This window comes from Heterodontus francisci, chromosome 4 (assembly GCF_036365525.1).
Source record: "Heterodontus francisci isolate sHetFra1 chromosome 4, sHetFra1.hap1, whole genome shotgun sequence".
Taxonomy (NCBI): domain Eukaryota; kingdom Metazoa; phylum Chordata; class Chondrichthyes; order Heterodontiformes; family Heterodontidae; genus Heterodontus; species Heterodontus francisci.
The window spans coordinates 13,018,038-13,032,125 of NC_090374.1; the positions used below are offsets into that span (position 1 = coordinate 13,018,038).

Consider the following 14,088-nt stretch of genomic DNA (forward strand, 5'->3'; position numbering starts at 1 on the left):
TCCATTATTCTGAATATAAACTACCCGAATGCCTCGATTAGATTCCAGTCAGTAACTCACTCCCGGGTATCCGTTATTCTGTATATAAACCACCCGAATGCCTCGATTAGATTCCAGTCAGTAACTCACTCCCGGGTATCCATTATTCCATATATAAACCATGTGAGTCCCTCGATTAGATTCCAGTCAGTATCTCACTCCCGGGTATCCATTATTCTCAATATAAACTACCCGAATGCCTCGATTAGATTCCAGTCAGTAACTCACTCCCGGGTATCCATTATTCCATATATAAACCATGTGAGTCCCTCGATTAGATTCCAGTCAGTAACTCACTCCCGGGTATCCATTATTCTGAATATAAACCACCCGAATGCCTCGATTAGATTCCAGTCAGTAACTCACTCCCGGGTATCCATTATTCTGTATATAAACTACCCGAATGCCTCGATTAGATTCCAGTCAGTATCTCACTCCCGGGTATCCATTATTCTGAATATAAACTACCCGAATGCCTCGATTAGATTCCAGTCAGTAACTCACTCCCGGGTATCCATTATTCTGTATATAAACCACCCGAACGCCTCGATGAGATTCCAGTCAGTAACTCACTCCCGGGTATCCATTATTCCATATCTAAACCTTGGTCATTAACTCACTCCTGGGTATCCATTATTCTCTATGTCATTAGCTAAGTTAGATTTCACTGTTTGGGATCACTAAGTCCATTCTTCTGCTGACAATTCTGTGGTCATGCAGCATGATCTGAAGACAGTGATAAGGTAGAAAAGAGAAGGGTTTGCAATTCCTGCACAGCTGACAGTCAGCTCACTGCCCAATGAAAGTTTATCTGGCAAGGGCGAATAGTTCGGGAGTGGGACCTTTACCCCAAAGAAATGAGAGAAAGATTGAACAGGTCAAACAGACTGATGAAGTTTATGTTTTCAGTTAACTAGTCTACGCTGATTGGTTAACATTCTGCCAGTTAACTTCAAAACATGTCTTTGTCAATGTCTCATTGGTCACCGTGCCTGAGCGATTGGAGGCCCCGAGATGAATGGAGTAAATAAAGCTGTCATGTGCTAAAGGTGAGGGGAGGAGGCCAACAAACTGGAGGGTTGTCAGTGGGAGGAATGGGGGGGTGGGGTTGATGGTGGTGGTTGATTGCCCTTGGTTTTAAATTCTATCCTGAGTGCAAAATAGTCCAGAGAAATAAATTCAGAAGCTGATGTTGACTGTTGAAGCACCATGATTGACCACAAGGGTTCTTTCACTTCAATGCTGCTCGCACACAGTCACCACATCAGAGCCACGTGAAGCTGAACCCACACCTTCAATGATACTCAGGGCCCCGAGTTGATCGGTGAGACGCAAGATGCAACACATCAGTTCCAGTGTAGACTGCAAGCAGATCCAGGGAGGGGATCATCCATCAGTGAGCAGGTGTTGCCTGCAGAATAACCCACAGCATCATTAAAAAAACCCTCAACACCTACTGACAGCTGCTACCAGACACTCATGGGGATTCTCTGCATTAGGAACATAGGAATAGCTGGGCAGCAAAAGCTCCATCTAGTTCATCTTCTACCCTCCAAGTAGACGCATAATACGAGGGTAATGGCATTTCTGATGAATCACAGTAGTCAATCTCTATCAGTTGTTTACACCAGACCCAGACACAGTGTGAGGAAAACCTCCAGTGGGGGAGAGCTTTGCAAACCGTAGATTCAAAACCGTCTGTTCCTCCCACGCCACACTTATCATGTCTCAAACTACTCATTTACTCTATCCTAAAATGTTATTTTCTTAAAGAAACCAATCTTTTGCTTTATTTGTTCATGGGATGTGGGTGTCGCTGGCTAGGCCAGCATTTATTGCCCATCCCTAATATTCCTTGAGAAGGTGGTGGTGAGCTGCCTTCTTGAACCACTGCAGTCCATGTGGGGTAGGTACACCCACAGTGCTGTTAGGAAGGGAGTTCCAGGATTTTGACCCAGCGACAGTGAAGGAACGGCGATGGTGTGTGGCTTGGAGGGGAACTTGCAGGTGGTGGTGTTCCCATGCATCTGCTGCCCTTGTCCTTCTAGTTGGTAGAGGTCGCGGGTTTGGAAGGTGCTGCCAAAGGAGCCTTGGTGCGTTGCTGCAGTGCATCTTGTAGAGAATGAAACAACACTTCTATCGTCTCCCTAGGGAACCTGTTCCACTCGCTCACTAAAATATTATTTCTGCAAATTCTATTTGAGTTTACCCCCTTTAAGTGCAGTCCATGTCCTCAGGTTCTCCTGTCCTGGCCAAAGTGAACCCGCTCATTATGGTCTGTGCAGCTCTTGTTAACTATGGCTTCATCCAGTAATGAACATGGGCCATCAGTGTTTGCACTGTACCCTTAGAGCAGAGGCAGTAGGCTGGGTTTTTCAGCCAGTGATGGGATGGAATTTACTCCAGTTCCTCAGACCCTGCTGCCACCCTTGACCCATTTTACTGGGTCAGGGGTCATTGGCCATTCAGGAGGGATTCCCACCAGTGAGAGGGAGCTTGCCTGGACCGAGGAGGGAAGGCCTCCATCAGCAGTGTTACTGTCACAACGCAAGGGGCTGAAGCTCATCAAAGATGAAGAAGCCAGGCCTTGGCCAAGATGGAGACTTTTTGGGGTGAGATAAGGCCCCAACTAGGCCCTTCCCTTCCAATGTCAGCCATAACTCAGTGGATAATATTTTTGCCTCTGAGCAAAAAGGTTGTGGGTTCAACTCCCACTCCAGAAACTTGAACACAAAATCTAGGTTGACACTGAGGGAGTGCTGCACTGTCAGAAGTGCTGTCTTTTGGGTGAGATATTAAATGATGCCTTGCCTGTCCTCTTATTAAACAATCTATTCAAAGAAGAGCAGGGGAATCCTCCCCTGTGCCCTGGCCCGATATTTATCCAACCAACCTTGCTGAAACAGCATTATCACATTGCTGTTTGTGGGCGCTTGCTGTGCACAACTTGGCTGCTGTATTTCCGACATTACAAGAGTGACTGCACTTGAAAGGTATTTTGCATGTAAAGCACTTTGGTATGTCATGAAAGGCACTATATAAATGCAAGACTTTCTTTCTAGTGGTGGGTATCAGGGCTAATACCACCACATCCTTTCTGGCCTTTACTTCCCACCTCTAGTCAGAATAACCAGCGAACACACTGGCAACAGGCAGTAAACCAGTTTCTTGGGACCTAGACTTGCAGGGCTAAGGGGATACAGTGAGGGAATGGGACAGATTGAATTGATCTACAGAGAGCTGGCATGGATTCAATGGACCAAATGACCTCCTTCTGTGCCACAATGACTCGATGGCCAGAATTTTATGTTGGGCGGGAGGCCAGGCCAACTGGCCAAAAGGTCAGGGGTGAATCTGCCTCCACCGGGCCTGGGGAGCTAGGCCAGGAATTTTCACTCGCCAGGTCCTTAATTATTCTTGTGCGGGACGTCCACCTTCTCGAGGCAGGAAGTCCTGCCCAATGGAGCTGCTGTCCAATCAGCGAGCCGGTAGCTCTTAGTCATCGGAGGCAGAGGAAGGATGGCCCTGGAAGGTAAGTTTTTAGGGCTTCGCCGGGGACAATCGGCTGGAACCCATCGAGGCAAGGGGTGTCGGTTGGGGGGTGGTGGGGGGAGTGTTGATCGTTGGGGGCAGTTGGGGCTCAGTGAGGCATGGGGTGCCCGATCAGGAGGGCTCCATCCAACAGCCCACAAGAAGGCCTCCTGGTTCTTGGGGTCTCCGTCTAGCCGCAAAGGGTAAACTACCCGTGGCAGTGGCAGGAGACCCTTAAATGGCAGTTAATTGGCCAATTAAAGGCCTTGATTGGCCTGGGGCAGGCGGGTGTTTCTCGCTGCCGCCACCCCACGTAATATTGTAATCGGGGGGGGGAGGGGGTCTGGAATGGCGCCCCCTGCCTCTCATTCAATTTTACACCCCCCCCCTCCCCTCCCCCTCCCCCACCACCAGCCCACTTGTTGGGGTGTCATAAAATTCTGGCCCATGACTCTAATGAAGCAGTGAAGTCATTTTCTCCACAGGCCTTTCAACTTGAACTGAACTTGATCAGTGTGGAAACACAACCTGGTGTCAAAAGCCCAGTCAGGCCCCAGAAGCTTTAGATTGTCATGAACCCCTCATTTATCCTGTTAAGTAAACATATGCCAGTGAACTAAGTAATGTGTCAGCCATGAGTCAATGAGCTGCCTTTAAAAGTCTCTGAATGCTTCAGGATCTCTCTCTGCCCCTCCAGTTTACCGAGTGTCTTACTGGTTAGGGTATATTTTCTTTCACTGTATTTTTCCCCAGAATGTACTCGTTCACATTTCCCTGCATTAAACTGCATCTGCCACCTATTCGCCCCCTCCTCTGATCTGCCTGTCTTTTTCTGCAATCTTTTGAATTCTTCCTTATATTTTTCCATGTTCTCTAATTTGGTATCATTGGCAAACTTCAATATCAAATGCACGCCCGTGTGCAAATAGTTGCATTTATGCAACAAAAAACCTGCATTTATATAGAACCTTTAACATAGTAAGTTGTTCCAAGGTGCTTCATAGGGAGGCCCTTAAGTCCCTTGTGCCTGTTCTGCCAATCAATTAGGGGGTGACTGATCCGCATCTTAAATCCATCTACCTGCCTTCGTTCCATAATCCTTAATACCCTTACCTAACAAAAATCTATTATTTTAGACTAATTTACATTGGCGAGGGAGATTTGCTTTTGATCCCAATATCTCCCAAGAGCTGCCATTTAATAGGAAAAGGGCAGAATACATTCAAACCAACGATACAACCAATAAAAGACAATATCCATCTGAAGTGATGGATCTACATGATGCATTTGCCATGGTAACTCCATTGCAAGGGAGCTTCTTGCAAGCTGCCAGTTCCCAATGTCTGTTGTTGCTCAGACATTTGTGATCCAAGTGTTTTTTTTGGTGTGGGTGGGGGAGTAGCAATCTTCCTTCGTCATTCCCTTCTCCTCCCTCTGCACCCCATTGCTACCCCGCCGGAGGGAGTTATTTGGTTCCACAAGTGTTGATGTTCTTCCCATCTGCGGCGTCCTCCACCAGTGAGATGTGGTAATCGGTCGAGAGCGTGAAATGCGAGATGCAGCCAACGAAGCCCCTCATGTACTGTCGGTTGGTGTGGAGGGCGATCTCCCTCATCCCTCCTTAAGTAGAAGAAAAAAACAAAATGTTAGGCAACACTTTCCTTCAGTGGAACAACAACCCTTTCAGCAGTCACATGACACAGGTGGTGATGTTTGTATGAAGGGAACTGCCCCCATGTAGGAAGAGCTATGCTCGCATGTGTAGAGAGCTACTTCCTGTGTGAGGGGAGCAACCTCCTGTCTAAGGGGAGCTACTTCCTGTGTGGAGAGAGCTACGTCCTGTGTGAGGGGAGATACTTCCTGTGTGAGGGGAGCTACTTCCTGTGTGAGGGGAGCTACTTCCTCTGTGGAGAGAGCTACGTCCTGTGTGAGGGGAGCTACTTCCTGTGTGAGGGGAGCAACTTCCTGTGTGAGGGGCGCTACTTCCTGTCTAAGGGGAGCTACTTCCTCTGTGGAGAGAGTTACGCCCTGTGTGAGGGGAGCTACTTCCTGTGTGAGGGGAGCAACTTCCTGTGTGAGGGGCGCTACTTCCTGTCTAAGGGGAGTTACTTCCTGTCTAAGGGGAGTTACTTCCTCTGTGGAGAGAGCTACGTCCTGTGTGAGGGGAAATACTTCCTGTGTGAGGGGAGATACTTCTTATGTGGAGAGAGCTACTTTCTGTGTGAGGGGAGCTACTTCCAGTATGAGGGGAGCTACCTCCTGTTTGGAGAGCGCTATCTCGTATATAGGGTTAGCTGCAAGCATCCTATTGATTGAGGGATGTAACATGTGTTGTGTCCTCCACTCAGTCAGAGATTTATCTCAGCTTCAGATCTCCAACTACCTTGTCCTATTTTACTGCATCGCTGCCTTTGGGTGTTCGTGAGTCTCTCAGACAGGTCCATGCACTGTCCTTATACCTCTCCTTCTGTCCTCCAGAACACAAGAGGAGGTCATACAGCCGCTTGAGTCTACTCCGCTACTCAATTAGATCACAGGTTTTTTTATTCTTTCATGGGATGTGGGGGGGTCACTGGCAAGGCCAGCATTTGTTGCCCATCCCTAATTACCCTTCACAACTGAGTGACTTGCCAAACCATTTCAAAGAGCAGTTAAGAGTCAACCACATTGTTGGGGATCTGGAGTCGCATGTAGGCCAGACCAGGTAAGGATGGCAGATTTCCTTCCCTATAAAAGGTCATTAATGAACCAGATGGGTTTTTACAACAATCGATGGCAGTTTCATGGCACCATTACTGAGACTAGCTTTCAATTGCAGATTTTTATTACTTAATTGAATTTAAATTCCACCAGCTGCCTTGATGGGATTTGACCCAGTGTCCCCAGGGCATTAGCCTGGGTCTCTGGATTGCTAGTCCAGTGACATTATCACTACGCCACTGTCTCCCCCGGTTAATCTGTACCTCAGCTGCATCTGTCTGCCAGTGCTCCACATCCCTCGCTAGACCTACCCGACAAAAATCTATCTCAGTCTTAAAAGTTTCAACATGGAAACGATCAGCCTGGTTGTACCCACTTCCCCGGCCGCACCCCTCCCTTACACTCCTCCCTTACGCTGCTGTCCTTTCCGGTGAGACTGGCAGCACAGCCTTACTCCCACCATGAGCTGCTGTGCAAAAGGGCTGCAGATACTTGGCCCTTGTCCCAGTTCTGCCCAGATACACAGGATTCAGTCACAGATCACGTGGCAGCAGCAGTGAGGAGGCTCCTTGCTCTAACTGATCATGCATTCCCTTTGTAGATGGGACAGGGTCTCAGCTCCACACAGTCCTGGGACTGTCTGGTGCCACACATCAACTCCCCCTTACCCAAGTAGAGAGGCCCATTGATGTTGAGTTGACGCATCATCCCTGGGGATTTTCCGGTTTTCGCTCCATAATCATCAACTGTCAGCTTTCCGGACTGGCCGTCCCTGCAACAGAGAGATATTGAAACACACATATAGAACCATACTCACACCGAGAAAAACACACAAAGTAAAACGCACACATACAGAAACATACAGGGCAGAAACTTTGACCGGAGATTTGTGTCCGAGCTTTCTGCTAATCTCCTGTCAAACTCGTGGCGGCTGATGGAGGTTGAGAAAATTACATAGGATGATAGGAACAGGAGTAGGCCATTCAGCCCCTCAAGCCTGTCCCGCCATTCAATGAGATCATGGCTGATCCACGGCCTAACTCCATATACCTGCCTTTGGCCCATATCCCTTAATATCTTTGCTTAACAAAAATCTATCTCAGATTTAAAATTAACAACTGTTCTAGCTTCAACTGCTGTTTGTGGGAGAGAGTTCCAAACCTCTACCACCCTTTGCGTGAAGAAGTGCTTCCTAACATCTCTCCTGAATGGTCTGGTCCTAATTTTTAGACTATGCCCCCTAGTTTTAGAATCTCCAACCAGTGGAAATAGTTTATCTTTATCTAGCCTGTCTTTTCCTGTTAATAGCTTGAAGATTTCAATCAGATCACCCCTTAACCTTCTAAATTCTAGCGAAAACAGGCCTAATTTGTGTAATCTCTCCTCGTAACTTAACCCCTTTAGTCCAGGTATCATTCTTGTAAACCTACGTTGCACTCCCTCCAAGGCCAATATATCCTTCCTAAGGAGTGGTGCTCAGAACTGCTCACAGTACTCCAAGTGGGGTCTAACCAGGGTTTTGTACAGCTACAGCATAACCTCTGTGTCTTTATACTCCAATCCTCTGGATATAAAGGCTAGCATTCTATTAGCCTTTTTGATTATTTTCTGCACTTGCTCCGAGCATTTTAAAGATCTATGCACCTGAACCCCCAAGTCTCTTTGGACATCCACTGTACTTAATCTCTTCCCATTTAGAAAGTACCCTGCTCTATCCTTTTTTGGTCCAATATGGGTAATCTCACACTTGCCCACATCAAAATCCATCTGTCACTCACCCAGTCTGTCAATATCTCTTTGTAATTTTATGCTATCATCTAGACTGTCTACAACGCCGCCTAACTTTGTATCATCAGCAAATTTGGATATATGACTTACTATGCCATCATCCAAGTCGTTAATGAATAATTGAGGCCCCAACACCGATCCCTGCAGGACACCACTAGTCACATCCTGCCAATTGGAGTACTTATCCATTATCCCCACTCTCTGTCACATATCACTCAAACAACTTCCTAACCATGTCAATAATTTGCCCTCAACTCCATGGGCTTCTACCTTTGTTAACATTCTCTTATGTGGGACTTTATCAGATGCCTTCTGGAAGTGCATATAAATAACATCCACAGACATTCCCCTGTCCACTACCTTAGTCACCTCTCCAAAAAATTCAATGAGATTTGTCAGGCATGACCTTCCCGTCATGAATCCGTGCTGGCTGTCCCTGATTAACTGAAATTTTTCGAGGTGTTGAGTCACCCTATCCTTGATTATAGACTCCAGCAACTTGCCCACCACAGATGTCAGGCTAACTGGTCTGTAATTTCCTTGGTTCCCCCTTTCACCCTTCTTAAAAAGTGGAGTGACATGTGCAACTTTCCAATCCAGAGGGGCCACTCCTGAATCTAGGGAACTCTGAAAGACTGTAGTTAGGGCGTCTACAATGTGCTCCCCTACTTCCTTTAACACCCTCAGATGGAAACCCTCAGGTCCTGGGGATTTCTCATTCTTTAGTTCCATTAATTTCCTTGTTACTGATGTTTTACTTATGTTAATTATATTAAGTCCCTGTCCCCTATCGGCTATTAATTTTTTCGGGACTTCCGGCGAGTTATCCTCCTTTTCAACTGTAAGTTCCCAGGAAAAAACACAGATACAAATACCCATCCATACATACACATCAACCCAGATATATAGAAACATACATGTACAGAAACAATCCTATCCATATACACACACATACACATCCATAGCTGTACATCTTTCTATACACAGGTACACACAGGAATATGTTTACACACAAAAAGATAGACGTACAAACAAACATACAATAAATTGGATTGAAGCAAATTACTGCAGATGCTGGAAATCTGAAATAAAAACAAAAAGTGCTGGAAATACTCAGCAGGTCTGGCAACATCTGTGGAGAGAGAAGCAGAGTTAACGTTTCAGGTCAGTGACCCTTCATCAGAACATGGATTTACAGAGCACCATTAACATACAGGGAGGGTTGTGGGGCTGGAGGAGATTATAGAGATAGGGAGGGACGAGGCCGCAGAGGGATTTCAAAACAAGGATGAGGCTGGCCAGGAGTGTGTTGGAATAGTCACATCTGGGATTCATAAAGGCATGGATGAGGCCTAAATGAGCAGACGGGCTGAGACAGTGGGCGATGTAACGAGTTGGAAGTCTAGGCGATGGAGAGGATAAAGGGGTCGGAATCACAGGTCAGCGTCAAATAAGTCAAGTCAGGTTCAGAGGAGGGCGAGGCTTTGAATTGGTGTACGTTTGTGGCAGAAACGGAAGATAATGACTTTGGCCTTCCCAATATTTAATTGGAAGAAATTATGACTCAGCTCGGAAAGGATATGAGCCAAACAGCATGTTAACTCGGAGACAGTGAAGGGGCCAAACAGCATGTTAACTCAAGACAGTGAAGGGGTCAAACAGCATGTTAACTCAAGACAGTGAAGGGGCCAAACAGCATGTTTACTCCAGACAGTGAAGGGGCCAAACAGCATGTTAACTCAAGACAGTGAGGGGTCCAAACAGCATGTTAACTCGGAGACAGTGAAGGGGCCAAACAGCATGTTAACTCAAGACAGTGAAGGGGCCAAACAGCATGTTAACTCAAGACAGTGAAGGGGCCAAACAGCATGTTAACTCAAGACAGTGAGGGGGCCAAACAGCATGTTAACTCAAGACAGTGAAGGGGCCAAACAGCATGTTAACTCAAGACAGTGAAGGAGCCAAACAGCATGTTAACTCGGAGACAGTGAAGGGGCCCAACAGCATGTTAACTCAAGTAAGTGAAGGGGCCAAACAGCATGTTAACTCAAGAAAGTGAAGGGGCCAAACAGCATGTTAACTCAAGAAAGTGAAGGGGCCAAACAGCATGTTAACTCAAGACAGTGAAAGGGCCAAACAGCATGTTAACGCGGAGACAGTGAAGGGGCCAAACAGCAGGTTAACTTGGAGACAGTGAAGGGGCCAAACAGCATGTTAACTCAAGACAGTGAAGGGGCCAAACAGCATGTTAACTCAAGAAGGTGAAGGGGCCAAACAGCATGTTAACTCAAGAAAGTGAAGGGGCCAAACAGCATGTTAACTCGGAGACAGTGAAGGGGCCAAACAGCATGTTAACTCGGAGACAGTGAAGGGGCCAAAGAGCATGTTAACTCAAGACAGTGAAGGGGCCAAACAGCATGTTAACTCAAGAAAGTGAAGGGGCCAAACAGCATGTTAACTCAAGAAAGTGAAGGGGCCAAACAGCATGTTAACTCGGAGACAGTGAAGGGGCCAAACAGCATGTTAACTCAAGACAGTGAAGGGGTCAAACAGCATGTTAACTCAAGACAGTGAAGGGGCCAAACAGCATGTTTACTCCAGACAGTGAAGGGGCCAAACAGCATGTTAACTCAAGACAGTGAGGGGTCCAAACAGCATGTTAACTCAAGACAGTGAAGGGGTCAAACAGCATGTTAACTCAAGACAGTGAAGGGGCCAAACAGCATGTTAACTCAAGACAGATAAGGGGTCAAACAGCATGTTAACTCAAGACAGTGAAGGGGCCAAACAGCATGTTTACTCCAGACAGTGAAGGGGCCAAACAGCATGTTAACCCAAGACAGTGAAGGGGCCAAACAGCATGTTAACTCAAGACAGTGAAGGGGTCAAACAGCATGTTAACTCAAGACAGTGAAGGGGCCAAACAGCATGTTAACTCAAGACAGTGAAGGGGCCAAACAGCATGTTAACTCAAGACAGTGAGGGGGCCAAACAGCATGTTAACTCAAGACAGTGAGGGGGCCAAACAGCATGTTAACTCAAGACAGTGAAGGGGCCAAACAGCATGTTAACTCGGAGACAGTGAAGGGGCCCAACAGCATGTTAACTCAAGTAAGTGAAGGGGCCAAACAGCATGTTAACTCAAGAAAGTGAAGGGGCCAAACAGCATGTTAACTCAAGAAAGTGAAGGGGCCAAACAGCATGTTAACTCAAGACAGTGAAAGGGCCAAACAGCATGTTAACTCGGAGACAGTGAAGGGGCCAAACAGCATGTTAACTTGGAGACAGTGAAGAGGCCAAACAGCATGTTAACTCAAGACAGTGAAGGGGCCAAACAGCATGTTAACTCAAGAAAGTGAAGGGGCCAAACAGCATGTTAACTTGGAGACAGTGAAGGGGCCAAACAGCATGTTAACTCGGAGACAGTGAAGGGGCCAAACAGCATGTTAACTCAAGACAGTGAAGGGGCCAAACAGCATGTTAACTTGCAGACAGTGAAGGCGCCAAACAGCATGTTAGCTTGGAGACAGTGAAGGGGCCAAACAGCATGTTAACTCAAGACAGTGAAGGGGCCAAACAGCATGTTAACTCAAGACAGTGAAGGGGCCAAACAGCATGTTAACTCAAGACAGTGAAGGAGCCAAACAGCATGTTAACTCGGAGACAGTGAAGGGGCCCAACAGCATGTTAACTCAAGTAAGTGAAGGGGCCAAACAGCATGTTAACTCAAGAAAGTGAAGGGGCCAAACAGCATGTTAACTCAAGAAAGTGAAGGGGCCAAACAGCATGTTAACACAAGACAGTGAAAGGGCCAAACAGCATGTTAACTCGGAGACAGTGAAGGGGCCAAACAGCATGTTAACTTGGAGACAGTGAAGGGGCCAAGCAGCATGTTAACTCAAGACAGTGAAGGGGCCAAACAGCATGTGAACTCAAGAAAGTGAAGGGGCCAAACAGCATGTTAACTCGGAGACAGTGAAGGGGCCAAACAGCATGTTAACTCAAGACAGTGAAGGGGCCAAACAGCATGTTAACTCAAGAAGGTGAAGGGGCCAAACAGCATGTTAACTCAAGAAAGTGAAGGGGCCAAACAGCATGTTAACTCGGAGACAGTGAAGGGGCCAAACAGCATGTTAACTCGGAGACAGTGAAGGGGCCAAACAGCATGTTAACTCAAGACAGTGAAGGGGCCAAACAGCATGTTAACTCAAGAAAGTGAAGGGGCCAAACAGCATGTTAACTCAAGAAAGTGAAGGGGCCAAACAGCATGTTAACTCGGAGACAGTGAAGGGGCCAAACAGCATGTTAACTCAAGACAGTGAAGGGGTCAAACAGCATGTTAACTCAAGACAGTGAAGGGGCCAAACAGCATGTTTACTCCAGACAGTGAAGGGGCCAAACAGCATGTTAACTCAAGACAGTGAGGGGTCCAAACAGCATGTTAACTCAAGAAAGTGAAGGGGTCAAACAGCATGTTAACTCAAGACAGTGAAGGGGCCAAACAGCATGTTAACTCAAGACAGTGAAGGGGTCAAACAGCATGTTAACTCAAGACAGTGAAGGGGCCAAACAGCATGTTTACTCCAGACAGTGAAGGGGCCAAACAGCATGTTAACTCAAGACAGTGAAGGGGCCAAACAGCATGTTAACTCAAGACAGTGAAGGGGTCAAACAGCATGTTAACTCAAGACAGTGAAGGGGCCAAACAGCATGTTAACTCAAGACAGTGAAGGGGCCAAACAGCATGTTAACTCAAGACAGTGAGGGGGCCAAACAGCATGTTAACTCAAGACAGTGAGGGGGCCAAACAGCATGTTAACTCAAGACAGTGAAGGGGCCAAACAGCATGTTAACTCGGAGACAGTGAAGGGGCCCAACAGCATGTTAACTCAAGTAAGTGAAGGGGCCAAACAGCATGTTAACTCAAGAAAGTGAAGGCGCCAAACAGCATGTTAACTCAAGAAAGTGAAGGGGCCAAACAGCATGTTAACTCAAGACAGTGAAAGGGCCAAACAGCATGTTAACTCGGAGACAGTGAAGGGGCCAAACAGCATGTTAACTTGGAGACAGTGAAGGGGCCAAACAGCATGTTAACTCAAGACAGTGAAGGGGCCAAACAGCATGTTAACTCAAGAAAGTGAAGGGGCCAAACAGCATGTTAACCCGGAGACAGTGAAGGGGCCAAACAGCATGTTAACTCAAGACAGTGAAGGGGCCAAACAGCATGTTAACTCAAGAAGGTGAAGGGGCCAAACAGCATGTTAACTCAAGAAAGTGAAGGGGCCAAACAGCATGTTAAATCGGAGACAGTGAAGGGGCCAAACAGCATGTTAACTCGGAGACAGTGAAGGGGCCAAAGAGCATGTTAACTCAAGACAGTGAAGGGGCCAAACAGCATGTTAACTCAATAAAGTGAAGGGGCCAAACAGCATGTTAACTCAAGAAAGTGAAGGGGCCAAACAGCATGTTAACTCGGAGACAGTGAAGGAGCCAAACAGCATGTTAACTCGGAGACAGTGAAGGGGCCAAACAGCATGTTAACTTGGAGACAGTGAAGGGGCCAAACAGCATGTTAACTCAAGAAAGTGAAGGGGCCAAACAGCATGTTAACCCGGAGACAGTGAAGGGGCTAAGCAGCATGTTAACTCGGAGACAGTGAAGGGGCCAAACAGCATGTTAACTTGGAGACAGTGAAGGGGCCAAACAGCATGTTAACTTGGAGACAGTGAAGGGGCCAAACAGCATGTTAACTCGGAGACAGTGAAGGGGCCAAACAGCATGTTAACTCAAGACAGTGAAGGGGCCAAACAGCATGTAAACTCAAGACAGTGAGGGGGCATAACAGCATGTTAACTCAAGACAGTGAAGGGGCCAAACAGCATGTTAACTCGGAGACAGTGAAGGGGCCAAACAGCATGTTAACTCGGAGACAGTGAAGGGGCCAAAGAGCATGTTAACTCAAGACAGTGAAGGGGCCAAACAGCATGTTAACTCAAGAAAGTGAAGGGGCCAAACAGCATGTTAACTCAA

At 47.0% G+C, this 14,088-nt stretch overlaps 1 protein-coding gene across 4 annotated transcripts in view; it reads right to left on the reverse strand.

The window, feature by feature from the left end:
• Positions 1 to 4,746: 4,746 nt before the first annotated feature.
• The window catches only part of LOC137368897 (pikachurin), a 251,771-nt gene continuing 242,429 nt past the window's right edge, over positions 4,747 to 14,088 (reverse strand). For all 4 annotated transcript variants that reach the window (XM_068029148.1, XM_068029149.1, XM_068029147.1 and 1 more), the window contains 2 exons: positions 6,939 to 7,042; positions 4,747 to 5,190 (listed from right to left, as the gene is read on the reverse strand). In XM_068029148.1, coding sequence (XP_067885249.1) covers positions 5,036 to 5,190; positions 6,939 to 7,042 — 259 coding nt within the window. In that variant the 3' untranslated portion in view covers positions 4,747 to 5,035. The remainder of the gene's footprint in view (positions 5,191 to 6,938; positions 7,043 to 14,088) is intronic.